Here is a 27,335-nt window from a genome sequence, read left to right on the forward strand (position 1 = left end):
TATAGAAACTTTGTCCACTTTTATTTCTTAAAACATCTTTATAAAAACACAAATATAAAATGAATGGGTAGTTCCACTGTGAATTCTTTTTTTACATAGGTAATTTGCACATTACAAAGCCACCTTCTATGAAAAACATATGATATATAATTGCAATTTTCTTTTAACACAATTTAAAGAGTAAAATTCTTAAGGGGCAGGGAGCTAAAAACAAGGCAAAATAAAAGACTTAAAAGAAAACAGAAAAACAAGTCAGCTCGCGAAAGAAAAAGGAAAATGTGTCACTGTATGTGTATGTGATACAGTGACAAGAAAGTGAGAAAGAGCGATAAAGAAAGATGAAAAGGGAATGACAAAGAGAATGATAATAACAGTAAAAAAGACAGAAAGAATGAGGGAGTGAGCCCTAAAGACTGAAATGAGGGGAGGGCATGGGCTATCTGCTATTTGAGAAGGGCTCGGTAGAGCAGTTGTGAGTGGCTGGTGCTTCTCTCGTTCTCTAGACAGAAGAGCAGATCCCTGAGGTTTACACGCGTGATGCGCTGGCGAGTGAACTGCCTCGACGCTCCTGCATTTAAGCCCCCGGATGCACTTGCGCACAAACCTGAGCCCTGTCAACATACACACAAACTTTGACACCGGTGCTAAACTGTTTGAACCAACATCTTTTATACTGATATTGGTAGATAAAAAAATAAAAAAAATAGTAATACAATAGTGACAGTTCTTCAAAAAATATTTCTGTGAATTATAATATATTGTAATATAATTTAAATATAATATAAAATAAAATAAGCATAAATAAACAAATATAAAATAAAAATAACAATATGGATTAAATTTAAATACATTTTTAAATTTGTGAATTTTAAAAAGGGGAATGATAATATATCAAAATATAATAAAATATATAAGAGTGGAAGTTCTGAGGAAGAAAAGAACTTACAAAATATTTGTAAATATAAAATTACAAAATATATTTATTGCATCAAAACTAGTCAAATGTGATTTTTTTTTCTGAAAAAGTTAACAATAAATCATAATATAAATATTAAATAAACTAATATAAAACAAAAAGAACATGATACAGAATTCAATTTTTAAATGTTTAAAATTGTGATTGTTTTCTCTGAAAAAATTGAATGATATATACATATAAAAAAACTAATACAAAATAAAAATAGCATGATACAGAATTATTCTTTTTTTTTTGTAAATATATTTTTTAAATTTTTATTTTTTTCTCTTGAAAATGTAAATTATACTATAGAACACAATAAGTAATATAATATGTGAAAATAAATAGCATGATACAGGAATATATTTTTTTTAAATTGTGTAAAAATGAGCTGAAAATGACTGTTAATATGTCTTTAGACTGTCCCATCTGCCTTTTGTGACAATCTGAGACCCTTGAAGCACAACCTGACATCTCAAACCTGCCCAACAGGTGCTAAATGATTTAAAGAGGGCACAGGAGGGAACAGAAGGAGAAGAGGTGGAGGGCAGCAAACTGCCGTGGAGAAGGATAGACATTTCGTACCTCTGCGTCATTCCCAAACGAAGGAGAATCCAGTTTTCTTTTCTTTCTGGGTCCGATAGCCGCTAACGCCGTCAAGTTGGCGTCTCTCTGTCGAATCTGAGCCAATTCCTGCTGCTGCATCTGTAGCCACACACACACACACACATACATCAGCTCTGACCCATAATCAAACACAATGGTCCTCTGACAAGATAAACATCTCAAGTGTGCCATCTTACCTCTTTGGCCTTCTGTTTCAGCCGCAGCTGCTCGGGGTCCTCTTGTCGCGAGCGTGACTGCAAAACATAAATAGCAATTAGAGGATCAACAGTCAAAACACACAGAGACATCTGCTGAAATCAAATGAATATGTAAAAATTAAGGCTGTCAATCGATTAAAATATGTAATTGTGATTAATTTCCTAATATTTAACTGTTCATGCATTAATGCATGCAGTTCCTTGTGTATGGAATAAAAAGACTGTGTAATTATGGGGTCCTACAATTTGTGTAGAAGAAATATATAAATAACCGCATGTCTATATAAATACAGTGGACAAAGGCAAAAGTTATGCAACTGTGCTCTTTCCTTCAGAATTAATTATTAATTTGCTGATTTGGAGCTCAAGAAGTATTTCTTATTGTTATCAGTGTTGTGCTGTTTAATATTTTGTGAAAACAGATTATTATTATTATTATTATTTAGGATTATTTGATGAATAGAACCTTTAAAGCATAGAACTCTTTTGTAAGAATCTTAGAAAAAAATCTTACTGAGCACAAACTTTTGAACGGTAGTGTTCATGTATGTTTTTGCAGCTAGCCTGCATTCCTCCACATTAACATGTTGATGTTCATATTAACATTTCTATTGAATGTTTCTAATATTCACTTGTGGGTGATATTTACTGTGTGATATTTAAATTTATAATGAAAACAGTTATTTTACTTCTGTCTACTTGTCTAATGATACTGCATTACTACTTCAGGTATCAGTTTACCTGTGTGTGTGTGTGTGTGTGTGTGTGTGTGTGTGTGTGTGTGTGTGTGTGTGTGTGTGTGTGTGTGTGTGTGTGTGTGTGTGTGTGTGTGTGTGTGTGTGTGTGTGTGTGTGTGTGTGTGTGTGTGTGTGTGTGTGTGTGTGTGTGTGTGTGTGTGTGTGTGTGTGTGTGTGTGGCTAAAGGGGTTGTACTAACCTTAGCTGCCTTCATTAAAATTTCTCTCTCCTGTTCCTCTTTCTTTTGTTTCTCCAACTGGTCAAGTTGCTCAAAGAACTTCAGCTGAGAGCGAACATCCTCCACCTGCTCATACCGACTATCCTCCTGCACACACACATCATTACCATTACACACAGCCTTACAGGCTCAAAACAAAAGCTGACACCTAAAGGATGGAGGGTCTCGCTTTTGAGACCAAAACCCACAACGGCCTCTGGATTCCAAGCCTGACATAAAAGAGATGTATCCAGGGTTCAACAAAGTGTTTTCGGGAAAGAAACATAAAAATATGTTACTAAAAATACAACCTAAAATATTGCTAAAGCAAGTACGATCCCAACTACTAGCACAACTGGGTCTGCAGACTTGCCTTGTAAGTCATGTTCTTTTGCTGGGCGATCAATGAGACTTTCTCTAGAAGGTTTTGCAGTCTCTGTTGAGTGGCGTGAGAGACGATGTTCACAACTTCAGGACCCAGCTCTGTCACTCCAAACCTTTGGCCTGGCAACATGCAGGGCAACAACTATCAGCTATGGTAAAGCAGCACATTTTTAGCTAAATCGAATACAAGATTTTGACAACTAGAAGTCTCACCTATCTCTAGTATCTTGTGCTGTAGCATACTGGCGGAGAGGAAAGCTTCATCCTTACAAGACCGCGTGACCGCGCCAACCAGTTCAGAGTTGGTGGCCAGGATACGGGCGCTCTCCTCCGAAAGATTAACGCCAGCCATTGAGGCCACGTCATTAATGTCGTCATCATCCCTGTACAGATTTAGAAACAAGCATATATGTTAGAAATAGTCCTTAGCATCAAGTTTGAGGGTTGAGTTGTTTTCCAATTGTACAAATCCTGCAAAACTATGACTTCAAAATGCTCGTTATTAACATGTCCTTGCAAAAATCAGACATCACATTTGGCATTCTTTGATGCCAAATATTAACTCTGATTCATGGAGACCCTACACACTAAGTAGATTTCTGTAAAAGTTCACTTGACAAAATTACATTTGTATAACTTCAAACACAGAGAATACTTCAGGCATATACATGTTGACAATATACTTGTAAAAAGTATATAAATGTATATAATACATCTGTGTTTATATATTTGTTTATATATAGAGGTACTTGGGAATACTCATGTTGTGCAGAATGCCTCGTGGGTACTCTATTCTCTACTTCCTGTTCAGTTTGAAGCACAACTGTTGCATATGCTGTTCGCAGTGCCATTCGGACTGAACTAAATTAATAGTCTCTCCATGACCCTGTGAAACCACTATTGAGCTGCTGGAACTTGGAACATGCACTGTATTTCAAATGGGATTTGAATGGTCTCATACAAGATCATTCAAAAGTTAAACAAACAAGAATACAAACCTGAAAGTTCCTCCAGCACCATCCCTGGCTTTATTCTTTTGAGCTATCGCTACAGACACGGAGCCGTGAGCCAGTTTAGTGCTACTCACCATACCCTGCTTCACTGCCACTGAAAGAGAGAGAGATTTTAAGTTTTTTATATTATGAAAAAAGAATCATACTGTGATGGATCTGACAGACACCCTCACCTGTCTGGATCTGTTTGAGCTGCACCTGAGGCTGACCCACCACTATGTGGCTGTGGGGCTGACCCCTGAGCGTTACCATGGGAGTGGTTGTCAGGGTAACCTGAGGGGGCTTCACCATTGCCCCCTGCTGTGGAGGCTGCAACACCTAAACAACAACATTGAATGTAATTCTAAAATTACGAGAGCATTTTACTGTAGAAGCTCAACAATAAAGAGTTTTGGGCCAGCAGATTATTGGTCACTGCCCTGTTGGGCCAATGATGCATAATATTAAAAAGAATTGGAAAAAAATCCAAGTCCAGGCACTCAGTAGGATGCACAAGTTAAAAAGCCTTTATCATTTTTTGTGGGTTAAAGCATTAAAACACCAACGTGTATCGGCCCACTGGCCTTCATCAGGGTGTTGGTGCATAATATATTTGTTTTAAATACTTTTTAAATAATTATTTATTTATCAGGAACTTTCTTGGTTAGGATTCCACCCAGACTAGGAAACAGTGTGGTCAAACCTTGGCCTTACTTCTTAAAACCTTAGTCATGTACTTATTCATTTTAAGACTATCCATCGTTACTACTACACACTTTACACGCGATATCGCATGAAACTTATACCCAATCCATACTGCAGTTTCTGTAACTATTCTGGAAGCATGTGACTGTTATGTTAAGCCGCGTTTCCACCGCAGGAACTTTCCCCAGGAACTATGAACTTTGGGCTGGTACTCGGTGTGTTTACACCGCAGGAACCAGGGTCTAAATGAAGTTCCCGGTAAATATTTCCCCCTCCGAAAGTCCCTGCTCGCGAGGTAGTACTTTTTAAAAGTTCAGGAACTTTCGCGGGTAGGACTTGTGCGCTGAACATGCTGATTGGTTGTGTTCACGCCGCATTTTGATTGGATGACTCCACGCAGCATTCTAATTTAACCGGCATTTTTTAAAAATCTATTGCGGTTCGTGGCTTCATGCAGTAAGAGTTGTCTGTCTGCAAATATGGAATTTAATTAAAAAAAAATTAATAAAAACACAGCTGGACAGACGATGAGGTTCAGGCTTTATTAAGCGTATTTGTGGAAGAGGACATATTCTGTGCGTTCGTCCCAGCCATCTCACGGTCAATGTCCGCATCGTCTAATTTTATAGCATTACGAGCTTTCTGAACACGCTTTAGTATCAGTGCTTGTCTCTTTTCTGCCGTTTTGTTAATTACCTCGTTAAACCAATACATCACAAACAACTGCAGCACAGCTTTAATCTCCTCCATACTTATTATAATGTGGCGCTCAAAACTGATTATTGTCCGTAGCAGACTCGGAGGAGCAGTCGCGCGCAGTTTATAATCTTCCCGGTACTTTAGACCGCGGTGTAAACGCAGAAAGCAACCGGTCTGGGGCAAAAAAAGTTCCTGGGAAAAAAGTTCCTGGGACAAATTGTTCCGGGTAATTTCGGTGGAAACGCGGCTTTACATGATCTTACAGGTCTATATTTGGATTTGGACCCGTTTACTATTATTGAAAGATGATTCAAAGACAATTTTCTTTACGTGACAAAAAAGTGTTGATGGCAGGGTTCACAGCTGCAAAAAAAAGCTATTTTACAGCAGTGGATAACCCCAGATACAAACTTGAAGCAATTTTGGATAGTCTCATTTCATTACATAGTTTGCCTTGAGTGTACAACTGCAAAGATCAATAAGGCAAAGACAACCACTGTAAACACTTGGATGAATATAGCCTCTGCCCTTAAAGAGCTTCTTTGAATATTCTACAGTTAATATGAGTTTGCTGCCAGTGTTTGTTAAGCGTGTTGTGTTCTGTGTGTTTTTAATTTATTTTAATTGTATTTCTATTCTCATCCGAATGCTCTCTCTGTTTGATGTGTTGTTTATTGATTGAAAATAAAAAATCATAATCACAAAAAATAAATATTTATTTATTTATCATTATTGATCATATATAGTTTTAACTATTTGTTTATATATCAATAATAATAAATAAATAAATAAATAAATATTATTATTATTATGCTGTTTAATTTGATATATAGTAATAATACGAGGAAAGGGACTCAAAATTAATTTAAACTATTTTACAAATACTACTTTTCATAAAATATTTAAATATTTTTATAAATGCATTCAACCGTCTACAATCCAAGTAAATAATTTTCACATGCGACCAAATTTCATGCTAGGTGACTAAAAAATGTATTTAATTAGCCAATGGCTAGTAAACTGTATGATTTCAATCAAGGTAAAAAAAAAGTTTAGCGCAGATATAATTTCATTGCCTGTTGAGCTTTGCGCACCGTCACTTGGCTGAGAGCGTCCTCTGTTGCTTTCTCACGTGAGTGAAATAGAGGATTTTACACATGCCATGTAAAGAGAATTGACACGCTAGATCTAAATGCAGGGCTTGACAGGACTGCCCGATGGCCAAGAGTTAACGGAACTGTGTCCCGATCGGGCCAGTGCTGCATCATCATGAAAATTTATAATTTGTATGTGTTTTTAAGCCTTGCCAATTCAAACATTCATGCACATGAAGACGCGAAAGATAACTCATGCGTGTCTGACAGAAAGCTGGGTCTGACATTGCATGAATACTGAATCAAGCTCTTTCAAGTCTTCTTGCGCTTGAACAGACAATTTCACACAAAATTATGTAAAAATGTCCGTCTTGGCGAGGATCCTAGTAAACATAGTCGGCTATAGTGAACGTAAACAGTTGAAAAAGACAATGCATGTGTACAGTATAAAGTATATTGACTCATGCATTATGTCTTAAAGTGACAGCAGCCTAATATTCCTGATGCTGTCTGTGTTTTTAATGTTAATCTATATTTCACTTATAAATAGGGGTGTGCGATATTACGATTTTTGATCGTGGACGATTAAAATGTCTCCACGATCTGCTTTTGAAGAAATATCGTAGGATCGTCCATTTTATCAGTTTGCATTTCTGGCGCCTCCGTCTCAACATACTGTACAGCGCGACGTATATCCACATGAAATGCAGAGGAACGGGACACTGTAGTTCATAAAAATTAATTATTTGCATGTGCTTTAAAGCCTTGCCGGTTAAACATGCCATTCGCTGCTGATGGGCTGTTCTAACGGGCGCTTTTCTGAGCGCAATAGACCCGACGCGCGCACATGGACTAAAAGCCTGTCTAACAGCGCCCGTTACTGAACTAAGTAATCTTTCGAGTCTTATTGCGCTAATACTGTCAAATACACACATGGTTTACATAAACAAAGTTGGTTATGTCTAAAGTGAAAGAACAATAGAAAAAATGAAGAAAAAAATCTGCTTGTCTAATGCGTGTAGACTCGTTGCGCGCAGATCTTAAAGTGACAGTAGCCCTAATAGTAAACATGCAGTCGCTTGTCCTTAAAGGGACAGTTACCCAAAAATAAAAATTCTGTCATTATTTACTCACTCTCTAATGTTGTTCCAAACCTGTATTAATTTATTTCTTGTGCTGAACACAAAAGAAGATATTTTGAGGAGTGTGGCTAACGGTTGCTGGTCCCCATTGACTATACCATAGTATAGGAAAAAACTATTATGGAAGTCACTGGGGTACATCAACTGTTTGTTTACCCACATTCCTCCAAATAACTTTTATTTTCAACAGAAGAGGGAGACTTATTCGGGTTTAAAACGGCTTGAGAGAATTAAAATATTTGGGAGAACTATCCCTGTTAATAAAACAACAAAATACAAAGAGCATCTCACTCACTCTTGACTGAGAACTTTAATAGTAGCTGTAATAAGAATCAATGTAAAATTTATACAGTGAAGTCTATGTTGTGTTTTATTTTCATATTTGTTAATTTAATTACTTTCTTCAATGCTGTTAAATAAACCTACAGCTGAAAAAATAAAACACTGTTTATTTAATTTGTATATTAAGTTGTGTATCTTTGTTCTTAATTTTTAATAACAAAGACAATGACAAATATTTTTTATCTTCGCCACTTTGGCCTAAATGTCTGCCATTCTTTTTTATTTTATATTTTGTTACCTAAGGCTTTGTTTTTAAAATAGGGACTTTAGTTTGGCTGTGATGCTCAGTCACTTGCAAAATAGTAAAACCAACATGAAAAGGAATCGTGATAAAATCGTGAATCGTGATTTTCCTGGAAAAAATCGTGATATGATATTTTTGCCATATCGCCCACCCCTACTTATAAACTTTGTTCTTTTGTGTTTATTTGTGTGTTTCTTGTAGTTTGGTCTTATTTTATCAAAGACTGTTTAGCTGACTTTAATAATGTTTGAAAATTATATTTTATTTTTTATATTTCATATTATATTTATATAGATTTTTTTCATTTGCATTTTTCTTGTATACCATGTAAAAAGTCTGGCAAGTAAGATAAAAAATGTACTAGCCAATGGCGACTCTAGCTTCAGTGTGTCTGTAGAGGGTTGAAGGGTTGAACTGACAATTTCAACCCTTTGTCAGTTGTATCAGGCACAAACAATTACTCTATGTTGCCAATAGTCTGCACCAATGTGTAAGAAACACCAACTAGATATAATAATATGCATATGATGTTTACCTTTGTATTAAATGACATAGCTCAGAGTAATTTTATACTTTGCCACAAGGCAAATGCAGGCATTACCATTCAACATCATTTAAACCATGTACTAAAGCAATTAAAATCCCAACATTGTAAATTAAGACTAAACACCTAATTTTACCTGCAATATGCTGTTAGAATTAATTATCCCAATAGTGTCCTTGCCCTCACTAAAAAACACATGAGGTAAATGATGCATGTAGATATGTCTTTACCAGAGAGGCGGTCTGGCTGGAGTTGCTGAGGGCAGGCTGGATGAGCGTGCGAGGAGCTGTAGCGGTGGCTCCAGCAGTGTTGGGGCTGGTCAGCACCACAGCAGACGCCTGGAGGGCCTGGCTCTGCTGGATAAAGGCTGTGGAGTCAGGAGTGAGCTGTCGCAGAGCCGGAAGACTCCTCTGAGGAAACGCATGGAAGAGGAGAGGTTAATTGTGGGCAATAGGATGGTCCCAATTATGAAGTTATCATGCAAGCAATTGCAAATAAGGATTTAATGTAACTCCATTGCCTCCTACGCTTCAACTAAGCAGCACTACCGTATGTGGCTTATGCAGGCAGTGTGAATGCTGCAACGTGCTAACACCATCTCTCAAATAAACATGCTGTTTAGGTGTGCATTGTGAAACCGGCCTCACTAAGATAACAATCCTGCTCTATAAACATTGCTTATAAACTTAATCCCAGTTTGATCCAAAATGAATTTCCCTATACGATAATTGTCTATCTAATAAAAGGTAATTACATGGTTCCTGTACCTGAAATACGACTATACATTAAAACTGATGACGTGAATCAAGCTACATTTTCTTAAAATTTGAAGAAAAAGACCTTTACCTTAAGGAAAGGCACTAGATAAGGCTGAGGAGACGAGTTGAGCTCTTTGTAGAGCCTGCTGGTGAACTCCTCTGCTTCAATCGCCCCTTCCTGAGGGGAAAAACAGCAAAAATAAACTCACGCATATGGACATTTTTATATATTTACAAGTTCATATCCCTGAGGGACGAAAATATTTTTTTAAATATTAAACTAAAATATGAGGGAAATATTTGTAATTTTTAAATATGAGGGAAGAACAAAACACTAAACTTGGATAAAATATTCATCTTTCAAAAATATTTGGCAAAACTACAGGTTTTATTTTACTACGCAAGGAACAGGAAAAAGCATACAGTACATTGACTATAACATAATAACGTATTAATATTGTATTAGTTGTTTTGCAAGCGTTCATAATTTCTTGTAAGAAAGCCTGGCAAAAAACAAATGTTTATTAATATTTGAATAAGGGGTAAGGATGTACATTTATAAATAAATATATATATATATATATATATATATATATATATATATATATATATATATATATATATATATATATATATATATATATATATATATATATACACTACTGCTGGGCAACGATTAAGTTTACATAATATATTTGTGTGTACTTTGTATAATTATTTTGTATATATAAATACACACATATGCATTTATATATTTAAGAAATATTTGCATGTATATACTGTATATATATTTATACATCATTTATATTATATATAAATATTTTATAAATAAATAAATACAAATTGTAAATATATATATGCATATGTGTGTATTAATATACACAAAATAATTATACACAGTATACACACACACATATATTATGTAAACACAAAATTTTGGATGTGATTAATTGTTGCCCAGCACTAACATATACATACATTAAATTCTTAGAATTATATCAGGTAAAGGAAATTAATACTTTTATTCACCAAATATTATATATTATGTATTATATATTAATCAAAAGTGAAAGTAAAAAAATTACATTGTTACAAACTTCTTTTTTTATAAATTCTGTTCTTTTAAACTTTCTATTCATCGAAGAATCAATAATAATAATAATAATAAACCGGTTTCAAAATTTATTATACTACGAAATGTTTCTTGAGCACCAAATCAGCATATTATTATGATTTCTGAAGGATTGTGTGACACTGAAGACTGGAATAAATTCAGCTTTACCATCACATGAATAAAATTACATTTCAAATATATTCAAATAGAAAACGTTTTTCAATTGTAATCATATTTCACAATACTACTGTTTTTACTGCATTTTTTATCAAATAAACATTAAAACATGTTTTTAAAACATATTTAAAAAATGTATAAATATATATATAAAAAAACTTTTTGAACAAGTGAATAAAATAGAACTATTTTCACAAATAGTCACTAAAAGTGAATCGGTTCAATTCAGCCTTTATGTATTATCATTTAATATTTTTTTAAAGTCTTCAATTACGACTCGCAAAATGTCAACCTTTTTTCCGCACAAAGTCAGAAACATACAAACATACTCAACCTCTGAGACTCACCAGCAGGTTCTTGACCAGCTCTTTAACATTGGCGACAGTCTCTGATGACTGCTTACCGCTAGTGGCCAGCTTTATCAGCGTGGATAAGAAGTTCCTACATTTCTTTACATTCTCCATTGTCTCCTATAAGAAAAGAAAAGTTATTGCATTAGCACAAAGCCGTTTTACTCCTCCTGTAGTAGCTTAAGGTTATCTTGCCACAGTCTCTTGGATGCATATAAATGTTCAGGTTAAGATTGAACAGCATGAGCCTTGCATCAAATGGGGATTTCAGGGGATTCCCACTCTGAGAAAACAGTTTTTCCATTTAGGTTTACACTTGAAAATCTCTTTAACAACTAATTTTTCAAAAGCTCTCAAAACATATATGATCAGGTTATATTTATATATTTACAGACCCTTCAAGAAAAGCATGAAGCTAAATGTTCAGCACCGTCTCTTCAGTCTTTGTGTGACTGCAAAGTTAGCGCAGCCTCTCACCGTTGCTGAGGAGACGGTGGTCCCCGTGGCAGCAGTCACAGTCCTCTGGGCAGTTCCCGCCTGCACTGACAACACTGTACCCACAGAGGAGGCCTGTTGACAGATGAGAGAGAATGAGTATGAAGAGAGACGGTAACAGCCAACTCAGTTTCTCCGTGATGTGCTTTTGTAGGTACCTGTACAGGTGGTCTCTGGAGTGTGGTAGTGGCCGTGCTGCTGGGTGTAGGAGAGCCCTGCTTTATGATGGTGGTAGGGGTCACCTGTCGGGCCATTAGAGGAGTTCCAGGTGCCTGCAGGTATGTGGAAATAAACAGACAGACCGCAATGAGAAGAAATCAATACACTACTGTTCAAAAGTTTGGGTCCTGTATATTTTTTTAATGGTTATGAAAGAGGTTTATTTTATGCTCACCAAGACTGCATATATTTGGCCAAAAAATATAATACTGTGAAATATTATTAGTTTAAAATAGCAGTTCTCTTACGTAGAGTTCTCTCCTACTGCGTCGAATCGACGCTGCGGGAAAGATATTTCTTTGTCGAGATTGAAGCCCAAAAATTAATCCTTAATTTTGTAATATGTAAAACGCTTTTCTGTAGCATACAACCCTAGGCGGAGCAATACAGCTCGCCCATTGGCTGCTCCGCCAGAAAAGCACAGCCTATGCGAGGCCAGTGACGCTGACCAATGAGGGCGCTTCGCGCCCTTCTGCGTCATCTCCCGCCGAAACAGGCGTGGCCTAGGTCTATAAATACCAAGCATAGCTGCTTCCACTCCGATTTTCTTTACTTCACGAAGCTACACGCATCGTTGGACCGGATTCGAGCCACCACAGCCGTCTGACACAGCACCTCAGCAGGACGAGCCCTTACCTGAAGCCGCTGGTCATCGCCGCCTTCAGCCGCCGTTCCCTGCTGCGCTTCTCCGGCGTGGAATATCCTTTACATTATGTGTGTGTGTTTTGTGTGTGTGTTCGCCGTCGCGTCACACAGTTTTTCCACACTAAAAGAGCCGAGCGTCTTTTTCAAGATGTCTCGCACCTCCTGTGGCTCGTGTAGAGCCCCGCTCAGCGACAGGGACCACGTGCTGTGTTTCCTGCCTGTGAGTATCACGCAGCTTCAGCTCTCGTCGATGGCGGCTGCCATCGCTGTAATTTGATGCCTACGGTGACTCTGCGGACTCGCCTGGCGTTCATTTACTGAAGCTGCACCCTTTTCCGCCCGCTGTAGTGCCGCGCCGTGAAAAGCGCCGTGCTCAGCGGAGCCCGGAACCTCCCTTCACCACGAGGTGCTCGCCGCTGCTGCCGCTAGCTCCTCCGCCCGCTTCGCTGGACTCTCTGACCGACGGACAAGGGCCGCTGTGTGCCGCCGCGTCCGTCATGGATGAGGAAGATGAAGCCGTGTCTGTGAAGGACGACTGCTGTTCTCTCCTCGCTTCGGGTAGCGAGGGATGGGCGAGCTCCGAGGATCTCCCCTCCCCCGCCGCTCGTGAGCGTCGACGGAGAAAGACCAGCATCGATGCGCTTACCGGCTGGATGGCTGCTTTTCTGCAGAGGAACGTACGTTACCGTCCTCACGACCCGCGCCTTTTTCTTCCTGAATTCACGAAGAAATCGCGGAGTCCCGGAAAGCCCCGTTTTCAGCCAGGATGCGCATTTCTGCTTCGAGGAAAGCTACAGTGTTAAAATCCCGCCGCGGCCGGATTTCACTAAAATGTCTCGCTCGCACAGTCCCAACATTCGCGACCGTGCCAGTGTATTTTGCAGTCACCAAATCGGCATCAATGCCCGTTTGCCTGCACACAGACGCCGTTTTCACGACGCCCCAGGTAAATCTGAAAATGTATTTACTGGTGTCCCGGCCACGGCCGATGGTGTAATGTGTGTATCCGTAATGCCCACGACCTAGTGCCCATTCGTACACACAAGCACAGCCCTACACAATACAGGGCTTGCACACATAAAATCGACTCGTGTCGGTTGTGCTTCACATGTAAGCTAGTGAACGTGCCCGCTTTTCAGTGCCCACAATCACTACACACTGCATGTCCCGTGGTTTCTGTAAAAACGAAACGAATGTACGGTCAGTCGGTTCTGATAGACAGTACTCTCTGTGCTACACGGTGTCCCGGCCATGGCCGATGATGTAATGTGTGTAACTGTATGCCCACGACCCAGTGCCCATCTGTACACACAAGCACAGCCCCGCACAATACAGGGCTTGCACACATAAATCGACTCATTTCGATTGTGCATTATATGTAGTGAGCGTGCCCGTTTTTCAAGCGCCCACAATCACTACAAGCTACATGTCACACGGTTTCTATGAAACGAAACCTATGCACGGTCAGTCAGTTCTAATAGACAGTACTTCCCAGTGCTATAAATGTACCCGCGTTCACGCACCCACATTTATTCTCAAACATGCCGAGCCGTACGGGGCTCGCACCGCGCGCTCCCTCTTTCAGCTGAGAGAGCTGAGAGCGCGCGCGGGCTGCCCGCTCGATTAAGCGCGCCCCCGCATCACGCTGCAATGGCGCCCATGTTACAGCACACGACTGCTCTCGTGTCGCCGCCATTTCGCGACCAGAGCCCGGTTTTTCAACCCGTGCAAGCACAGCCCTGAACAACACAGGGTCTGCACACATAAAATCGGCTCATGCCGATTGTGTTTTACATGTAGTGAGCGTGATCCACTGGCAAGTGCCCACAACCACTACACACTGCACGTTCCGCGGTTTTCTGTAAAAACGAAACTAACGAACGGTCAGTCAGTACACAAAAACAGTGTTCCCGGTGTTATAAATGTGCCCGCCACCAAGCGCCCACGTTTATTCACAAACATCACGAGCCCTACGGGACTCGTCCCGCGCGCTCTCTCTCGACACAGAGAGCTGAGCGCGCGCGGGATGCATACTGTGTTAAACATGCCCCCCGCCTCACACGCCACGGCGTCCATGTCACAGCACACGGTTGCTCTCGTGTCGCCGCCATTTCGCGACCAGGGCCCAGATTACATTCAACCCCTAGTCACACGTGCAGATGCATGGGAATGACTTCCCGGGGTCTCAGAATGGGTGCTAGAGACTATAAAAAGAGGCTATTCGCTACAGTTTCATCGACGCCCTCCCCGTTTCACGGAGAAAGTCGAAACTACGGTGAAAACAGAAGTAGCACATCTACTTCGAGCCGAAATAGCGAAGCTATTGAGCAAAGGGGCCATAGAGCCTTTATCTCAAGCTCAGAGCGAAGGGGGTCTGTACAGCAGATATTTTCTGGAACCGAAAAAAGACGGGGGTCTCAGACCCATTTTAGATCTCAGGCATCTGAACAAAGCGCTGACAAAGCGAAAGTTCAGAATGCTCACGACCAGAGCTATCCTCGCGCAGATTCGCCGAGGAGACTGGTTTATGGCAATAGATCTGAAAGACGCGTATTTTCATACAAATTGCGTCACGTCACAGGCGATTTTTGAGATTCGCCTTCGGGGGCCAGGCATATCAGTACACAGTCCTGCCATTCGGCCTGTCTCTAGCACCTCGTACATTTACAGTGTGCATGGACGCGGCGCTGGCACCCCTGAGACTCCGCGGCATTCGAATTCTGAATTATTTGGACGATTGGCTGATTCTAGCTCAATCACCTTCAGAACGCATCCGCCACAAGACCCTAATTCTCGATCACCTCGAGTGCTTAGGTCTGAGAGTCAATTGGGAGAAAAGTTCACTGTTTCCCAGTCAAAGGATCTCCTTTTTAGGACTGGATCTGAACTCACTGTCTATGACAGCACAGCTGTCATCACAGCGCAGGCAAAATACCCTGCAATGGCGAAATCCTTCCTCAGCGGCCACATAGTGCCACTCAGGAGATTTCAGAAAATGCTGGGCCTCATGGCCTCAGCCTCAACAGTGCTGCAGTTGGGCCTGCTGCGCATGCGCCCACTACAGTTCTGGTTGAGAGCGCGCGTACCGCGCCGAGCATGGTTACACGGTCGTTATCGCCTCAAGGTCACTCAGGAATGCATTTCAGCCCTGACACCATGGAGAGCGTCAGACTGGTACCGGTCAGGTGTAAGCCTGGGGACTTCCTCGAGCCTGAAGGTGGTGTCCACGGACGCGTCCACCTCAGGCTGGGGAGCACTGCTCGAAGGCAGACCGTTTTTTGGCCAATGGGCAAAACGAGTCGAACTACCGCACATAAACTGCCTAGAAATGATGGCAGTGGACTTAGCGCTGAGGCGCTTCTGTCCTCGGATAAAAGGACACCACGTCCTAGTCCGTTCGGACAACACGTCGGTAGTAGCCTATATAAACCGCCAGGGTGGCGTGAGATCCCGAAACCTTTACAGGCTGACGGAACGCATACTGGTATGGGCCCAGCACAACCTGCGCTCGCTGAGAGCGATCCATGTGCCTGGTCGCCTGAATGTAGGACCAGACAGACTCTCACGGAACAATGTTCCGACAGGAGAATGGTCCCTACACACACAGACAGTGCGTCTGCTGTGGAAAACGTTCGGCAGAGCGGAGATAGACCTGTTTGCAAACCAGGAAAACGCTCACTGCCCGGAATTCTTTTCAAAGAGCACGAACGCGCTCGCCAGAGTCTGGCCCCGCCGTCCGCTCTATGCTTTTCCCTCTGTCTCGCTCCTGCCCCAAGTGCTCGAGCGAATTAGGAAAAGCGGATGCTCAGTGCTTCTTGTAGCACCATACTGGACGAATCAACCCTGGTTCCCAGTCTTGATGCAGCTCAAGAGTACTGCTCCGTGGCCGATCCCGGTGAGGAGGGATCTCCTCTCGCAGGCCAGGGGCTCGATTTTGCATCCTCACCCAGAGCTATGGTCCCTTCATGTGTGGGCCATAAACGGGTACCCGCTAAACTCCCAAGAGGAGTGTTAGACACGATCGAGCAGGCTAGGGCCCCGTCTACTAGACGGCTCTACGCTTCCAAATGGTCGGTGTTCTCTGACTGGTGTTCAGACCAAGGTCTATCACCTCTTCAGTGCGGTGAAACGGAGGTTCTCTCCTTCCTGCAGGAGCTGTTGGATAAGGGTAGGACCCCATCCACGCTCAAAGTCTATGTGGCAGCCATATCAGCGTTCGTCAATCCGACGCTTGGCCATGCACTGGGCAGAAACGACCTGGTGGTACGTTTCCTTAAGAGGAGCCAGAAGGTTAAATCCTCCAAGGCCTCCCTCAGTCCCCGTTTGGGACCTTTCTACAGTGTTGAACGCTATGAAAGGGGCCCCTTTCGAGCCTATTCACTCAGTTGACATGAAACATCTGTCTCTCAAGACCATGTTTCTTTTGGCTCTCGCTTCAGTGAAGCGTGTGGGGGATCTGCAAGCGCTCTCAGTAAGAGCCTCTTGTATGGAGTTCGGGCCCAACGACTCTATAGTCGTGTTGAAACCGAAGCACGGGTATGTACCTAAGTCCCTCAACACACCGTTCAGGGCTCAGGTCATCTCCCTGTCGGCTCTGCCGGCCTCTGAGGACGGAAATAGCTTTCTTTGCCCGGTCAGGGCATTAAGAGCTTACGTGTCCCGCTCCGCTGTTTTTCGACAGACGGAGCAGCTCTTCGTTTCGTTCAGTGGGCGCTCTAAAGGGCGTGCTGCGACGAAACAGAGCCTATCTCGATGGGTAGTGGATGCCATTGCGCTAGCCTACGCATCTAGAGGTTTGGAATGCCCCCTGGGCATCAGAGCACATTCTACGAGAGGCATGGCCTCGTCGTGGGCTTGGTATAGCGGAATCTCTTTGCATGATATTTGTATGGCGGCAGGCTGGGCCTCCCCGTCTACATTTATAAGGTTCTATAACCTAGAGGTTCCCGCGTTGCAGGCTAAACTGCTCTCGGTCTAAGACCAGGTATAGTGTTCCTGCCCCGCACTGCGGCCCAGGTCACTAATGTTTAAGCATCACTCACCGACAATGTGTCCCATGAGCATGCTATTTACCCCCCCCCATATATATCTATTATTTACATATATATGTTATTATGCCCCTAGGGGCCCTATTATAAAGGGATGATGCTATCCTAGCCGCTCTCCCTGTATACTCTTGGTGTAGGCTCTGGCATGCCGGGGCGCGTGCGCGCGCCCTCGGGTGTCTGGGTCGGTCCAAGAGCACGCACGGCGTCTTACAGGGGTTCCCGCAGCGTCGATTCGACGCAGTAGGAGAGAACTCTACGTAAGAGAACGTACTCGGTTACTAACGTAACCTCGGTTCTCTCTAGGAGAGGGAACGAGTACTGCGTCTCATGCCGTGCATGCCCACGATGTGTCGCTTCTGTGACAAAAATCGGAGTGGAAGCAGCTATGCTTGGTATTTATAGACCTAGGCCACGCCTGTTTCGGCGGGAGATGACGCAGAAGGGCGCGAAGCGCCCTCATTGGTCAGCGTCACTGGCCTCGCATAGGCTGTGCTTTTCTGGCGGAGCAGCCAATGGGCGAGCTGTATTGCTCCGCCTAGGGTTGTATGCTACAGAAAAGCGTTTTACATATTACAAAATTAAGGATTAATTTTTGGGCTTCAATCTCGACAAAGAAATATCTTTCCCGCAGCGTCGATTCGACGCAGTACTCGTTCCCTCTCCTAGAGAGAACCGAGGTTACGTTAGTAACCGAGTACGTTTTATTTTAATATATTTCAAAAATGCTATTTATTCCTGTGATATCAAAGCTGCATTTTCAGCATCATTACTCCAGTCTTCAGTGTCGCATGATCCTTCAGAAATAATTCTAATATACTGATTTGCTGCTCAAGAAACATTTCTTATTATTATTATCAACGTTCAAAACAGCATTTTTGTTGAAATTTAGATTTTTTTTATTAATTGAAAGTTAAAAAGAACAACATTTATTTGAAAAAGAAATCTTGTGTAACATTATAAATGTCTTTGCTGTCATTTATAAACAATTGTATGCTCTCATGCTGAATAAAAGTATCAGTTTCTTTCTTTCTTTTTTATGTTACTGACCCCAGATAGTATATTATTGATATTTTTGTAAAGTAAAAACAAAAGACATATACATAATTCTGTTTATTTATTAAAACAGCTGTTAATCATATTTGTAGTGGGGTGAGTGGACATTGAGAAAAGGCAAGTGGAAATCAGAATTACTGGCCGAGTTATTATATTCAACTGCTATTTATTTTCAGATATAATAATTACACAAATAAAAAAAATGCGGTTGGCCCTGGAGATGTTTTGACATGCCCTGACACTTGTATTTATTTCAGTTAGAATGATGATGGGAGAAGAATGAGTTTTTTGTAGTTTATTTCAACATAGTGCACACCATAATCAGAATATACATAATGGTCAAAGGCACATTATTCATCACATTGACCAAAACAAAGATACTTGAACAGTTACACACATTTGTGCCATTCCAGAAAACAGTTCCTGTTCAACTGTAGAAACAAGTGAACCATACCTGGCATTTCCAATGTGTCTGCTGTTTATTTTGCCATTCACTGAAGAAGTAAAAAACTACCCCAACATCAGTAGTCAGTGATGGAACTTATTTTACCATGATCATGTAGAATATCAGTCCAATGTAGTTGAAATCTCAGAGAAAAACAGTCTGAAGACACTCTTGAAAGTTTGAGTCAGCAGGACTCATCTGTGGTGCAGGTATCTGATCACTGTAGTAAAAAAAAAAAAAAGGCAAACAACTGTCAGCATAATATCAGGAGAAACTGTATTATTACATTAGAAATCACTAATAGCCTCTTAATATTGCCAACAAATAACACACACAAAAAACAGTCATAGCCATATTTGTAGTCTTGGCACACATATGCTCTGTTTGCATTATTATACAGTACAACAACGACATTTTATATTTTAGAAACTAAATTACTATTGTTTAGAACATTATAAGCATCTAAGTTTGAGAAGATATTCCTGAAAATAGTATTTAACAGTAAACACTGGTCTAAATATTCTTATAATAATAATTCATTACATTTATATAGCGCTTTTCTCTGCTCTCAAAGCGCTTTACATAGAAGGGGAATCTCCTCAACCAACACCAATGTTCAGCATCCACCTGGATGATGTGACGGCAGCCAGCTTATTGGTGGAGAGGAGACAGAGTGATGACGCCAATGAGTATATATGGGGATGATTAGGAGGCCATGATGGACAGAGGCCACTGGGCAAATTTAGCAAGGATGCCAGGGTTACACCCCTAGTCTTATGAAGGACATCCTGGGATTTTTAATGACCACAGAGAGTCAGGACCTCGGTTTAACGTCTCATCCGAATGACATTCATCATGTTACAGTATAAACACTCATATTCATTTTATATTGTATTGTGCTTTTATATTACCGGTATATTATATAACATAAAAACCTCCTTGTGTCATACAACATTTATATGCAATGAAATGTTGCCTATATATTTCTTAATTCAACAGGTCTCCCACGGTTTCACACATTTTTGTCTGGCGATATAGTCCAAATAGTCAAATGTGTATAAGTTTATGGAAAACACGTTAACTAATGTAAAAGAATTAATGACTTACTTGTCGGTGAATGATATCCTCCGCTTCTTCTGAGGTAAATTCAAGGCTTAATTCTCATAGCGCGTCTTCTTCCAAAAACGATGAAAAGTAGAGTAACCTGACGAAGCTTGATGCTTTGATTTTGTGATAAAATGGACAGAATTTGAAAGCTAAGACTTTTATTATTATCAGAAGTAACAGAGTACAATGCTCTGTGATCATTGGATGGCTAAGTGCGACTGCGCTACAAATAATGTTTGCTGATGGGAATAACGCAGACCTGGCAACCCTGGCTTGAACTACGGGTGATTCATAGGGTCAAATAGAGACTGCATTAAAAGGATAGTTACCCCAAAAATGACAATTCTGTCTTCATTTACTCACCCTCAAGTTCATACAGATTTGAAACAACTTGAGGGTGAGTAAATGATGACAAAACTTTTTTTAAACTTTAAACTTTAATGTAACTATTTTCTTTACTGTTAATGAGTTATTGTCATGTTAACAGCCTTAAATTCAACACTAGAGACATTTTCTTCACACACAGTATGAGAGGCAGTCTGAATATAATTGGCCGTAATAATCGTCTGTTTTTAACCAATCAGCTGTTGGACGATAGTGAAAATAATTGCTTTTATCGGCCGAAACCAATTATTGTCCGACACATCGGTGCATTCTAACTAGGGAAACACGATATATCGGCCACCACACAGGTATCGGACGATATATGTTCATTTTTAATGACATCGTTATTTACCCTATACGAAAATTTAGCCCGATATATTAAAGCTAATAAATAATTTGATTATTTCCTTCAGCTGAGACACTTCAGATGTGCACTGTTCGCCATGATGGTTTTGAACTCCTTGAAATATGATTGGAATCACTTCAAAAATTAAAATACAGTTGAGTGCAACATGTGCAGCTACATAAAATTATAATGAAAACACTACTGTAAAAGAATGTAGTGAATTCTTTGTACGCCCGTGTTTTTGAGCAGTGTTACATGTAGAGCGCATCCACAAAGGAGTTACACCTTCATGACTAGCACAATCAAGTTCGCTTGTGCATTCGCAGCCTTTTGTTTTGTGCAATTGTAAGTTGTAATATTATGTTTATTTTATATGTATATATCTGATTTATCTCATATAGGATGTTTTTGGTTAAGAATTAACGTGGTAGCAAAGAGCTTACAGGTGATCATCTTTAGCTTCAGCGCATACAGCTCAAACAGCAATGTACAACATTAATAACTATGATTGGGACATTACATAACATATTGTAATGAGAACACTATTGTAATAAAACGCTGTGAATTATTTGGGTTTAGTTGCCATGTTTCAGAACGTTGTTACAGGAAGAGCGCATCCATATAGGTTGAGTTTGGTTGAGTTAATTAACCCGCAAACAAAGTGCTTCAGAGTACTCATTTACTCAGAGTTCATTAACTCTTCAGCTTCAGCGCACGCAGCTCAAACAGCAATGCTGTTATATGAAACAGTAATATTAATTTTAGATGTTTATTTTTCAAAAACACTGATGCATTATTAATAATAACTACGGTATTTATTACTTAATAACACATCCTATATGAGCACTTTTGTTTAATTTTCATCAACATTATGGTTTAATTAAAATTAGGGATGTCCAGATCCGATCACGTGATCGGAAATCGGGCCCGATCACGTGGTTTCAGACTCGATCGGAATCGGACGTTACCTCCCGATCAGGACTCGGATATATATGTATATATATTCTCATTATTTTTTAACACATCTATAGTTATGCGGTGGCACAGAGTTAGACCCTTTTGACTCCACACAGAAACAGCAACGCGTGCGGCATGACATCAATTTGTTGACATCACCAAAAGTGAAGAATTAGTTATTTATTACTTGATTGTTCAAGCTACCTCACAGAAGTGTTTGTTAACAGAGTTGTTGAATGTTAAAATAAGGTGAATTAAATAAAAAATACGGAACTTTCGGGACATCCCTAATTTTAATTAGGGATGTCCCGATCAGGTTTTTTTGCCCTCGAGTCCGAGTCCGAATCATTTAATTTTGAGTATCTACCGATACCGAGTCCCGATCCGATACTTCTATCGGTAGATACTCAAAATTAAATGACTCGGACTCGGACTCGAGGGCAAAAAAACCTGATCGGGACATCCCTAATTAAAATCATTTCATTATTGTCCGTGCCTAAGCTATTCCCTTTTATTTATCCATGATGACACATGCATTTTGATTCTTTGTACGCAAGTAATGTTGTCCTCTGACTTATTTGCATTAGATTTTTTTTTTATAAAGAAAGCTGACCATAGAAGTGTCAAATTAATAAAATAAAAAACTTACACTAGTTTACACTAGGCTACTGTACTGTATATGTTTGATTTGTGTGTAAGTGCATGGGACATGGATTTTAATGGTGAGACTTTTGTTTTTGTAATCAGGCTCTCAAAAATTATATAAAAATTTGGATTAGAATAAGACAAACTTAGATTTAGATTTATCGGCCAATATATATCAGTTATCATCATAACTGCACATAATTATCGGTATTGGCTAAAATTTTCATATCGGGGCAACCCTAATCCCTACATATTATAAATAAATCTAAATAATTATTATTCTGCAGTCAAAGCCCCATTCATTAAAGAATGTGTACGGTTGGTGTTAAATTAGTTGAGGGTGGTCAGACTCAGATGGCATTACCTGTGCAGAGGTGATCTGCCCAGGGGTGGTGCTGGTGGGGGCAGCAGGGCGGGCGGCCTGAGACTGGGCCTGCATCTGTGCCAACATCTGCTGAGGGATCATCAGCAACTGACCACTGTCACTACGCACCAACACCATACCTGGAAACACAAACAGACACATATAGAAAGGCTGACATCACTTCCCATGTAAATTGTTATTCATTAGTGAGCTTTTCCTATTGATCTAACTGGAGTCAAGTCTGGCAATCGTGCCCTGCTTAGAGCCATGAAGAATAAAGCGCACAGTTGGTGGCCTATATTTGCACAGCACACTGAGAACCCTACACACTCCATCTCCTGTTACCGTGTGAACCAACGGATGTGTTCTGAACAGAAACTGTTGGTCGGAGAATCCAGATGGCCTCTTGTAGAAAAACCTGTCAAGTATTCCGTCCAGCGAGACAACAGGCTTGTCAGAATGACCAGAGCATACAGTCAAAAGGAAAATCATTAGAAAAGGAATAACCAGATTTGCATTTTCTGAAGGAAATACCAGTGCTTGCGAGGAAGTAAAAGAAAAGTGTGAAAAGGGATGGTCACACTACACTTTGACTTCCATTCATATGCATGCGAATGCTTAAGACCTGTAACGCAAGCTCATACAATGAAGTTTTGAATTTAGTTTGGTGAACTCTGACCAGTTAATTCGTATCACGTGAAGACATTGTGACCAATAGCTTCATCACAGTGTGACCTTTTTGAATTAAAATAACACAATCTTTAAAACTGCAGGTTTGCAGCATTGCAGGAAGGTGGAGTAGATTGTGTATTTGTACATTTTGGATTTATTACGTTAAATTTATATTTTTAAAAAGATGCTGCAGAGAATGACATCACATTATGTTCGTTTGCAGTGTCCGAAAAAAGTGTGTGCTCAAAGTCAAGTGTAACCACCTCTTAAAAGACAAGGTAGAGGAATGAGAGAGTATTAGAACATTAACATTAGTATGAAAATAAAATCAGGTTAACACTTTACAATAGGTTCATTAGTTAACAACCTTAGTTACCATGAACTAAGAATGAACATTACTTATTCGGCATTTATCAATCTTAGTTAATATTAATTGCAACATTTAGGCTACTAATACATTATTAAAATAAAATGTATTTGTTAACATTAGTTAATGCACTGTGAACTAACATGATCAGCTGCATTTTTGTTAACTAATATTACCAAAGATTAATAAATACAGTAACAAATGCTGCTCATTGTTAGTTCATGTTAGTTAATACATTAACTAATGTTAGCTAATGAACCTTATTGTAAAGTGACACCGAGATCAGTTAGATTTCAAAGCTTTTAGCACTAAAAGTGAATGGAAGAATCTAAATTTCAACCTCAAATTGAAAGGAAAGGAAAACTCAATAAGAAGATGCATTATAATTCGACAATGACATCAACATGCAAGGTTCAACTTTATTATGAATAAATACAAAAAGACTTTCTGCTGAACACAAAAGGAAAAGCAGAAAGCTTCTCTTTTTTCCCATACAATGAAAGTGAATGTTGACTGAAGCAGTCATTCTGCTTGACGTCTCCTTTTATATTGTGCACAAGAATGAAAGTTATGCAGATTTGAAGGACGTATAAATAATGCCGAAATTATAGGGTGAACTACACTTTACATAATCTTCAGAAACTATAATAGCTTCACTGCTGTTGTATGCACTTTACTTTCCAGATTAGGGCGCGCATCACACCACGCGCGCGCAATCTTCGCACGAGATTACAGATGGGTGTTAAAACAATCTCTTCAACTTCCTATATTACACAGATTCACATAACTAGACACACATTTAAGAGTTAATGTGAGTGACGGTACCTGGAGGTAGCTGAATGTTCTGGATGTTCTGGCCCGGGTTGCTCTGAGGGAGTCGGGGCGCTAACACCTGTGGCGCGATGGCCCTGATGGCAGGGCTGGATGCTGCAACAGTTGCCGGAGCTGCTGTTCTCGCAACCCCCTGCAAAACAGCCCCCTTGACCACTCCAGGACCGAGAGTCATGCCGCCGGCGGACTGGATAATAGTTTTAGGGGACTCGGACTTGCTCGCAGAGACAGAGGCAGGAGTCTGGTTCATTAAAAGAGGTGTCGTTTTAGTAGTAGAAGTTGTAGAAGTAGTAGTTATTCCCGGGGTCGCTACATTGGCTACAGTCGTATTATTACTCCCGTTAATAGTTAAACCTGTTCCAGCAGTTTGCATAGATGACCTGACAACCGTCACCGAGGGTCCTGCACTGGATGCTGCGGATGCTGGAGGATTCCCGTAAGAAGATTGTATCACTGTGTTTGGGCTTGGGGCGACAGTGATGTTTGCGTGTCCTTTCGCCACCCCGGGCCCGTTATTAACAACTGGTACAGAAGTTGAAGCCTCGTCTGATGGTGATGATGATGATGGGCCACTGGACACTGGAGTGCCGCTTTCAGTGTGCGAATCCATTGCATTGCCTCCGTTCAAAGTTTGCACTGTGGACGTCCCGATCAAAGTAGTTACCATAGCATTAAGAAACACTGGATCGCCTTAGCTGTCTTCCATCTGTGCCTCGAGCACATCAGTTCAGGAAGTTTGGGTTTTCATCCGCTTTTCCCTCCAGTTGCTTTTCGAAGGAACAAGCGTGAGTGAAGGGGAGTCTCGTGTCACAATGTCAATAAGGATTTGACAAGTGCCCGTGTCACCTCAAGTCCACTTGTAACAATGATCTTGGGAGAAATAATCATCTAACACACTTGAAGAGCAGCTGCTTTCACTATGTTCATATGTACAAGAGCTCGCGGAATGTCAACATTAGCTAACGTTAGTTGAATTGCCTCTTTTCCCGGAGTCAGCGGGGTGATTTTCCGGCTGCCTGGGCGCTTACCTCAAACTTATTGTGACAAGATGTTGAAACTTCTAATCTAATACAACCTGAAGTATCGGTAAAAAAGTTTCTTTCCCACTCTTTTAATACAGAAATCCTTATATAGCAGGTCAAAGCCTGCCGCCATCTTCGATGTGAACAGTGAGGAGCTTTGGACAAAATGACATTGCGCATGCGCGCAGAAGCGGAAACGTCATTACGCTAGAGTTTTGCGGAATCCTCATTGGTTGTCTCCCTGCGTGGAGGCGGGACATGATAAACGTCAGTTTATTCTGGCGGAGCGCGGTCAGAGTCGGTCTGTCATCGAGAAAAGGGCCTTGTGAAGTTGAAAAACAATCGTTGATTTAAACGCTCGTTGCTCATGGGTATATCTAGAGGCACTCTTAGCTGTTATGTGTTGATTATAACGCGTGTAGCGGCTATTCTGTGAACTTCACAGCGGGCTGTCTTCCCCCAAGATGGCCCCGTGTTTTGAAGCGTCTGTGTTTGGTTGAAAGCTGAAAGCGTGAAAAGGCGCCACACCTCTGCCACCGTGACTGGCCATAGAGGGCACGCTTGCTACTGCATCCCATTGACAGTATCCTCCTACTACAGTGTCTGTATCCTCACGTTTACGTCTTTCAGTTTCATGATATTGTTCTTCTGATATCGAGTTTAATTCTTTATTGCAAAAAAACGTTACCGCAGGCCAGGGTAAAAACTATTTGCAAGCACAGTATGTTTGATTGAATAAAAAAACACAAAGGAAACTCCATACACATTATGCATACAATGTCAATAAAATACTTAAATGGATGACTTTGAACCAATGAACCAATTTTTTTTTCTTTCTCTTGGAGACCATGTCTTAGTGGTCATTATAAGTTAGTATAGTGTGGAATTTTTATCTTCTGGTATAAAAGGCTCTGCATTTTGTCCTCAAATGTTCTCCCCAAAGTTGTTTGCATCAATTCGTTAAAAAAAAAAAAACATTAAAATTAGTTAGGTAATTGTATTACTAGTTGTTGTTATTATTGTTATTGACTGAATTATTAACCTAACTATTAACTTGAAATCTCAGGGGGTACTTCAAGTAAATATTAGTAGCAAGAGCTGACAAAAAAAAAAGTTGGGGAATCCCTCTGTTGCATGAAAATATGAAATTACATAAATGTGTTTGAAAGACAAAAGACAGTCACACGTGGTTAAATGACTCACTGGGTGATAATTCAAATAATAATTGTGTTCGTCTGGAGTTGATTATGCAATGTTGAGAAAACACTTCTTAAAAGTTAAATGATTTCTGCAAATCCAGTGATCAAATGCTGACTATGAGTTTTAAAATGTATTATTATCTAATTACAAGTAGCCTACTTAATGTTTTGGAATCTGATTACATAATCCAGATTGCATGTAATCAGTTACTAGCACTGTGTGGGTGTATGATTATTCTTTCATTTCTGGTTTGA

The 27,335-nt window shown here is 40.4% G+C and overlaps 1 protein-coding gene across 1 annotated transcript; it reads right to left on the reverse strand.

Annotated features, from left to right (window-relative positions):
- taf4a (TAF4A RNA polymerase II, TATA box binding protein (TBP)-associated factor) lies at positions 1-26,609 on the reverse strand. Its single transcript, XM_079597081.1, has 15 exons — positions 24,854-26,609; positions 22,990-23,129; positions 11,935-12,048; positions 11,759-11,851; positions 11,279-11,401; positions 9,729-9,818; positions 9,113-9,292; positions 4,307-4,451; positions 4,119-4,227; positions 3,334-3,503; positions 3,110-3,240; positions 2,719-2,844; positions 1,762-1,818; positions 1,544-1,663; positions 1-611 (listed from the first exon to the last, which is right to left on the reverse strand). Exons 1-15 carry the CDS (start codon positions 25,524-25,526, stop codon positions 444-446), a joined length of 2,439 nt encoding a protein of 812 aa, XP_079453207.1. The 5' UTR covers positions 25,527-26,609; the 3' UTR covers positions 1-443.
- Between the last annotated feature and the right edge of the window lie 726 nt (positions 26,610-27,335).

Source organism: Phoxinus phoxinus (genome assembly GCF_949152265.1).
Source record: "Phoxinus phoxinus genome assembly, chromosome: 22".
Lineage (NCBI taxonomy): Eukaryota > Metazoa > Chordata > Actinopteri > Cypriniformes > Leuciscidae > Phoxinus > Phoxinus phoxinus.

Coding starts and splice junctions, on each gene's coding strand:
- taf4a (XM_079597081.1), bottom strand. CDS start 25,526: ATGGTAACTACTTTGATCGGGACGTCCACAGTGCAAACTTTGAACGGA. Junction 12,049..22,989: donor GGCAGATCACCTCTGCACAG/GTAATGCCATCT, acceptor ACATACCTGCAG/GCACCTGGAACTCCTCTAAT. Junction 612..1,543: donor CGTTTGGGAATGACGCAGAG/GTACGAAATGTC, acceptor GTATGTTGACAG/GGCTCAGGTTTGTGCGCAAG.